The sequence below is a fragment of the Pteropus vampyrus genome, unplaced genomic scaffold (genome assembly GCF_000151845.1).
Source record: "Pteropus vampyrus isolate Shadow unplaced genomic scaffold, Pvam_2.0 Scaffold2, whole genome shotgun sequence".
NCBI classification, from domain to species: Eukaryota; Metazoa; Chordata; class Mammalia; order Chiroptera; family Pteropodidae; genus Pteropus; species Pteropus vampyrus.
The window spans coordinates 9,176,554-9,184,883 of record NW_011888783.1 but is presented as its reverse complement, the minus strand read 5'-3'; the positions used below and the strand labels follow the sequence as shown (position 1 = coordinate 9,184,883).

General features: G+C 30.6%; 1 protein-coding gene across 1 annotated transcript in view; it reads left to right on the top strand.

Annotated features, from left to right (window-relative positions):
• The window catches only part of DNAJC10 (DnaJ heat shock protein family (Hsp40) member C10), a 67,129-nt gene that overhangs the window by 13,224 nt on the left and 45,575 nt on the right, over positions 1-8,330 (top strand). The window contains exons 8-13 of the mRNA XM_023528427.1: positions 433-510; positions 2,111-2,154; positions 2,816-2,953; positions 5,948-6,037; positions 6,756-6,869; positions 7,339-7,453. Of these exons, the coding sequence (XP_023384195.1) occupies positions 433-510; positions 2,111-2,154; positions 2,816-2,953; positions 5,948-6,037; positions 6,756-6,869; positions 7,339-7,453 (579 nt within the window). The remainder of the gene's footprint in view (positions 1-432; positions 511-2,110; positions 2,155-2,815; positions 2,954-5,947; positions 6,038-6,755; positions 6,870-7,338; positions 7,454-8,330) is intronic.

The window sequence follows — 8,330 nt, the reverse complement described above, 5'->3', positions numbered from 1 at the left end:
GGTGGAGAAAAAAGGAAGAGTTAGAAAATACTTCTTGAATGAGGTCAGACCCAGTCTGTCATGAAAATGAAAAAGCCTTGAAGGATCACTGTGTATTTGGGAAACTGACAATATTTCATGAATCTAACAAAAAGATGAGTACTGTGGTAGAGTGGCATTGGGAAAAATATGGCTGGGTGAATGAATGGGTAGACAAAGCTCAGATCACAAAGGGCTTTACTTAACAATTTGAGTTTCTTAATGAAATAATGGATTTAGATATTATGTGATAAAAAAAAAATGGAGAGCCAGTGAAGGAATTTGACATGCTTAAGAGGAATTTTAGGAAATCCTGACTACTACTCAGTGAATTGGAAGAGGGTGAAATTAAGAAAACTATTTGCATTATCAAGTAATAAGTGATCAGAAGTTTGCTTTATTTTTCTTTTTAAGGAAATTTTGTTAATGCCATACAAACTGCTTTTGCTGCTGGTATTGGCTGGCTGATCACTTTTTGTTCCAAAGGAGGAGGTAACTATTATTCTGTTATGATGAAAAGACCATGACATTTAATTTTTTTATTTTTTCAGCTTTATTGATCTATAATTGACATAAAAGCATTGTGTAACTTTAAGATGTACAACATGTCGATTTTCATATACTTAAAAAATGATTACCACCTTAGTATTAGCTTACCACTTCCATCCTGTCAAATAAGTACCGTTTTTTTGTGGTGAGAACTTTTAAAATATTCTCTTAGCAACTTTCAAGCATATAGTATACTATTATTAGCTATAATCACTATGTACATTAGATCCCCAGAACTTGTTAATCTTACAGCTGGAAGTGTATACCCTTATTCTAGGTGACAATCTTAAGTATGCTACTATAATAATTGACTATTCAGTATTTCAAACTACAATTTATACTCAAAATTACAAATTTTTATTTATTTAATGAATATTTCTTTTTATTACTTTACACATAAGAGGTTTCAAAATTATTAAGTATTATTTACGGTTCACTGAGCAAGTTTTTCCACTTAATCATTCTCATGATAAATTGCACCTTCAGATAGCTACAGATGTATTTAGCACTTTGCAAAAATAACTAGTCATTGACAGATCCCTCCCAAAACAATAATTTGTTTGGAGTTATTAACTTTGTTTTGTACTTATTACATATAAAAAATATATACATGTTTATCTCATAAAATTGTATATTTGAAGATGACAACTTTTCATTTCTAGGAACCTTTCCCCCAGTAGACTAAGTTGAAAATACTCTACATACCAAACCACAAACTAAACTGTATTCAAGCAATGAGATTGATTAAAAATTGGCCCCAGTATTACAAAATACCCTAATACATTAATACATTTTCAACAATCCCAACATGGATTTTCCCTCACACTTTACCTCACAGCCTTTATGCTGATCTGTTGAGAACGTATTGTCTTGCAACTAAAATCAACTTAGTCTGTCTTTGAGGAGTTTGTCTCATTTTGGCCTAATGCACATATTGTTGTCCATTTCACACATGAGGAAAACTTTTAAAAGTTTCTGACAGTCTTTTACTTTTACCCCCAGTAGATTAATTTTAACCTACCTCTATAGGCTGTGATGCTACAGCTTCCTTTCTTCTAAATCTTTCTCATTTTATCCTAGCATTCATGTTTACAGAACTTTCATAAAAGTAGTGAAGAAGCTATTTTAAGACTGTTTTATTTTGAGGATTGTTTACATATCTTTATCAAATAGGTCCATTGCATGTTATTTTCCCCAAATCATGAGATCTCTTAGATAAAAGGGACTGTTAATAGGAGGAGAGATTTCAGAGTAAGATCCCAAAGGGATGCTTGAGAAAAAATTACTCCTTTTCTCTCTAGCTAGAAATCCTGGGAAACTAAGGGGGAGAGGGAATAAAAGAAAGTGAAAGAGAGAGAATGGGTGTATATACGTATGTGTGTAGAATGGGACTTTGACCTTAGTATCTACCTAGGAAAATTTCTGTATTTACCAGTAGAGATCAATTAATTGCCTTAGAATCAACCTGATAGTTTGGGAGAAAGGAAAATGAAAGTATAGACTTAATAAAGCTGAAATTGCCTACTATTCTTTTTCCCTCTAGATTGTTTGAGTTCACAGACACGTCTCAGGCTTAGTGGCATGTTGGTAAGCATCAATTATTTTGTAAAACTATATCAGCATATTAGAAACACATTTAAAAACTGGTTTCAAGTATTTTCTCTGGTAGTTTATTGAATACTTAACTCACTTATTTGTAATCTTGTTTTCTGATAAATATTCATAGTTATAAGTTTCTAACTATCTGTGTTCACTGTACATTCTGACATGTGGTACTTTTGTTGTCATTCACTTATAAGTATTCTGTAATTTAATTATAAAATAATCTTTAACCAAAGAGTTATATATTAGTGTTTTTGTCATTTCCAAACTTTATTTTTGTTGTTTTATTTCTCATCATAGTATGATTGGGGAAAGAGTCTTTATTGTTGATACTTTTAATACTGTTAATGCTGTTGAAGCTCCCTCTGTGGGTTGGGAGTTTACCAGTTACAGAAATTATGAAAATTCTAGGGGTGCTTGAAAATAATATTTTTATGTATGTATAATTTAATTTTTATATCTATTAGATCAAATTTATTATATTATTCAAATCTGCGTCATTTTTGAGTGGCTTTTTTTAAGTTTAATTTTCAATAAAAAATATTTTTTTGTTTTGTTTTTGGTTTTTTGTTAGATAAAGTTAAATCCCTTTAGCTTTTTCTTTCACTTGCAACATGATCTATTTTTTTGTTTCTTTCCATTTTAGGATGGTCTTGTTAATGTAGGATGGATGGACTGTGCCACCCAGGACAACCTTTGTACAAGTTTGGATATTACAACAAGTACTACTGCCTATTTTCCTCCTGGAGCTACTTTAAATAACAAAGAGAAGAGCAATGTTGTGGTATGAATTATTTTAATTTTTTTAAATGCACACACACATTCAAATATTGTTTTATAAACAATAAACAAGAAAATTAATCAATTTATATCATCTGAATGTGGAACATTTAATTATTTAGAACAGATACTTAATTTGTAGGATTCTGTGTAATACATACTTCAGTTTGTAAAGTCTGCTATAAGAATTATTTTTAAATTGACAAAAACCATTGTACTTTGAAACCCCAAAGGTATGGAATACATTCTTAGGTTAAATGAATTTTCATTGGTTTCCATTTATTTATATATTGTCTAATTGTTGAAATATAGATCATCGGTAGCTTTGGCTGGAACCCAGTATCTGTTTTTTTAAAGCACCTGTTAGATTCTGGTATAAACTCAGTTTGAAGATACACTGATGTGGCTCACCTTCCTAATTTTATGAATGAGGAAACTGAGGTTTAAGCTAGCTGTCAAGGAGTTGAGATAAATAATGAGACATCAAACAGGTCCCTAGAGAACCCCAAAAGAACAGACTCTAATAAAGGACAAACTTACTTTCATTTTCTGTTTTTTAATTCTTCCCTTTTTTCGGATAAAGATACATACTCATTATAGAAATTCATATATAGTATAGAAATGTTTAAAGAAAGAAGCAAAATTCACTAAAATTAAATCACTAGTAGACCAGCACTATCAAATTTTGGTAAATTCCTTTCCAGATCTCTACTTAGGTGTACATATAATTATGATTTCAGTGGCACAGGTCTCTTCCCTCCATATATGTACTGTATCCTACTACCTGTTCAGTATTTCCCCTAGAATATTAAATGATGTCTCAGACTTAGATGCCTGTAACTGAGCTTCCGATATTCTCTCATAAATCTGTTCTACCACAGCTTTCCCAGTCTCAGTTGACGAAAACTCCATCTTTTATCATTCAGGCGAAATACTGTGGAGTCATTTTTGACCCACTTTTCTCATATCCTGTAATCATTCATCAAGAAAATCTGTGGCTGTTCTTAAAATCGTTCCACAGTCCACTTCCACTTCTAAGAGTACTTATCACCTTTTGTACTCTTTCATTATTTTTCTCCAGCAATAAATTTTAAGTTTGGATTTTTCACTAGTATATCCCAAAGGCCAAGAAGAGTATCTGAGTCATAAGTGTTACATGTAGTACATGAATATATATGTAAAAAATATGTATATATAAAATGATAGTAATCAGCAGTTCCTGAATGGTAATTCATTGACTAAATGTGACACACTTGGTTTAATTAGCCTTCTCTTAACAGATATTTGTTATTTCTACTCTATGATTATAAGCTGCATTGTAATGAACAGTCTTGTTCATTTGTACTTCTTCAGTTATCTGTTTAGAAGGATTTAGCTGCGGCAATTTTAGATTCAATTCATATTGCGAGATTGCTTTACAGAAAAGTTGTGTTTGTTTACCCTCTGCCATCAGTTCATGAATATTGCCTATACCCTGGCCAACACTTAATATAGACTCTTACCTTCAGTAAACTGCAATCTCATATTTTAGTGAGATCTTTGGGCTTTTTGATATAAAACTGAAAGCTCAGATGCAATCTTAGGAAACATAAGTGAGTGATACTGGAAATGTCATAAACAGGAGTGATAAATTAAACAGTCTTTGTCCTGCTTAAAAGTATTCATGTTTAAAAAAACAACACTGTGCTAGTTAAATATGTCTGGAAGGTAAAATTTGGAGACTAGACAATATCCTTTATAGATATAATTACCAAGTTTTATACTAAGAAACGGGTTTATAATGATCTAGTGGATTTGTCACTTATATATTTATGTAAGCTGCTATACGAGTTTTTAGTAAAATCTTAATAATAAATGTGACTAAAGTGAATGAGCTATGCTACTGAGGTGTGAAATAATTGTTTTGGCCCCTAAAGTCCTTTGGTAACAAAATATTCATATAGAGCTTTAAGAATATTGATGCTGTAGATGTTAAAAAAAAAAAACAAGTTTTAAGAAAAAAGAACTTAGGAAAAACTGAGTTTTCTGTTCTTATTCTGATTATTTCTATCCATATGGTTATTCTCATGTCAAGCACAATTAAGCTGTGAATACAGTGGTAGTTTCTACAAGTTTTTAATGGAATTTTAGATCTTTTAAATAATATTTGAATTGTCAAATGCGAATGGTTCGTAATTAAAGATGTATTTTAAACTCTGTTTTGTTAACCCTATACACATCTTCTTAATATAACCATTGCTGCACTCTTTGTAGTAACAGCTGCTTCATTGAGAATCAGGCCAGCAGTGATAGTTCTATGAGAAAAATATGCTGAAGATAAAATATGGACAGAAGGAGATTTGTTAGAAGGGATGTACACCTTTTTCAGGAATTTGTATGTTAAATAAGAGACCCAGCTCTAAAACATATGTAAGATCTTTATCAGTAATTTTTTACTCTGCAAAATCCTAGGTAGTTTGGAGTTCAGATATTATTTCTAAAAACCTCTATAATAAACAAGGTCCATTCCAATTTTCCAGTTATAAGTTCTCAATACCTATTAATGGTCAGGGTATGAAGTGTCTTGGATCACCATGTGTTTTAACAATTCTTAAAGAATTGGTAAAATGTCGGCATTCTATAAAACATGGTTAGCATAAAAATTGAACTGAACCATAATAGAGCTTTTTCCTGATGATTCAAAAGTCACTCCAGGTTATTGTGAGGCTTATCATAAAATACGCAGCACAGTTAATAGAAATTTTCAGGCAATAAAACACCAGATAATGGAATTTGTTTTACATCACGTTTTTGAAGGAACAGCCCAGTTATACAATTTTTAATAACTGCCAAAATATGATATACTTTTTTTGTGAGGAGACAGCATCTAGAATAAGTAGCTTGAAAACTGTTTAACTTCTGTGATTTTTTTTTTTTAAGTTCTATGGAAACAAAAAAAATAATACAGTAAAATAAACATATTGATTAAAAAGATTACAATATGATTCTCTTATTCTAGTTTCTTAATTCATTGGATGCTAAAGAAATATATTTGGAAATAATGCATAATCTTCCAGAATTTGAACTACTTTCAGCAAACACACTAGAGGTAATATTTTTGTAATAATAATAATAAATGTTAGTAATATTTCAAGTCTTAACATTTTAAAATCAGCATTTGTTTTATTCATCACTACAGAAAAAGTAGCAGTGTCAGAGGATTATGTATCAGTCAATTCTAGGTTAAACTCTAATTGCTAGAGTTGCTGGTGGTGCAGGGTCTGTATTTTGTAAGAACTAACCAGTCCTAAAGAGCTTCAGGAGGCACATCAGAAAAGGCAAGATTTTGATCACAAAGCAACTTTGAATTTGATTTGGAACTTAATGTTCTTGCTTACAGAAATATTTTATATTGTTCACTGAGAATTAAATAGCAGCTTTGTAAATATTTAGTTTGTAGTAGAGTCAATTATTTTTTTCTACTTATTGATCCCAGAGCTTTCTAAATCTATATTCGTAACAGACTTTTTGCTCAACCTGAAAAGGCTGACTTCTTCCACCTCCCAACTTTTTGGCTTAAATGTTGTTAAAAAACGTTTTTCTTGACACAGTCGTCTACTTTAAGAGTTTATAATTTCGTGATGCAAACTTCTGTAATCTTATATAATTAATTTAGACAGCCTTATTCCAAATAAACTACAAAATAAGATTATGAATGAATATTTTGAAATAATGAGTAGGATAGTTAAGTCAAAGAAATAAAGATCAAAACTCTTAGAATTTCCTCTCTCTAACATTTCTATCACTTTCTTTAAAATCATTCTAAGGATCGTTTGGCTCATCATCGGTGGCTCTTATTTTTTCATTTTGGAAAAAATGAAAATTCAAATGATCCTGAGTTGAAGAAACTAAAAACTCTACTTAAAAATGAACATATTCAAGTAAGAAAAATGTATTCTGTTTAGCTTTCTGCTAGTGTGCTTTCTCATTTATTTAATACATAAAATTGTATTTTAAATAGTTTTCTTTCACAATATATGAAAATATTAACTTTTTTCTTTTATTATTTCTGCTTCTAGGGTCTCACTCAAACAATTTTCTTTCTTCCCCATCCCAATATTATGTAAATATCCTCTACATTTTTAGAAGGTTGGGTTCCTTAAACAACTTTATATTATCTCGGAAATTTCTTCCCAGGTTTTTGAACTCTCTAGGACGCTTTTATTTTTTAAACTAAATTGAGTTTCTGTGTTAAATGTAAATTGATTATTTTTGTCTCTTCTATTTGTAGCCTGTTAATTTTTGTTTAGAAACTGTTGTTAGAACATTGTCATTTTTGGATTATCTTTGAATATCTAATTGAATGAATAAGATTTTTTCATCAAATTGAACTTTCTCTTTATACTTTAGGTTGGCAAGTTTGACTGTTCCTCTGCACCAGATACATGTAGTAATCTCTACGTTTTTCAGCCATGTCTAGCAGTATTTAAAGGACAAGGAACCAAAGAATATGAAATTCATCATGGTAAGAAGGGAAAAAAATGATAGAAATGTACCTATATTTTCAAATAGTACAGGCATACCTCAGAGATGTTGCAGGTTCATTTCCAGACCACTACAGTAAAGTGAGTTGTAATCTTTTTGCTCTAGAGAGCCTTGCCTTCAATTTGTGAAAATTACATCATCTAGTGCACAATAAAGTGAAACACAATAAAACAAGATATGCCTGCAATTTTTAATTTCACTTTTTACCTTGTATGAACATACTTATAAATAATTTTTCTCTCATATTAGTAAATTTGTTTCTTGTGGGGAAGGATAGTTCAAATTATGTGTAGTTATTTTGTACTCTTTACTCTTTAATATTTTTTTATTTTTTAATTAGTTAATATTTTTTTATTTTTTAATTAGTTAACATTCTATATTATATTAATTTTAAATGTACAGCATAGTGGCGAGGCATTTATATAACTTACAAAGTGATACTCCTGATAAGTCTTGCACCCACCTGACACCATGTATAGTTATTATAATATTATGGAGTACATTTTTAAGCTGTATTTTATATCCCCATGACTATTTTGTAACTGCCAATTTGCACTTCTAAATCTCTCACCTTTTTCATCCAGTCCCCCAACCTTCCTCACATCTGGCAACTGTCAGTTTGTGCTCTGTATCTGTGAGTTTGCTTCTGTCGTGTTTGTTTTTGTGTTTTAAATTCCACATATAAGTGAAATCATACCGTATTTGCCTTCCTCTGTCTGACATATTTCACTTAGCACACTACTCTCTAGGTCCATCCATATTGTTGCAAACAGTTAAGATTTTATTCTTTTTTATGGCCAAGTAATATTCCATTTTCTATGTGTACCACATCTTTTGATTGGAGCATCTAATCCACT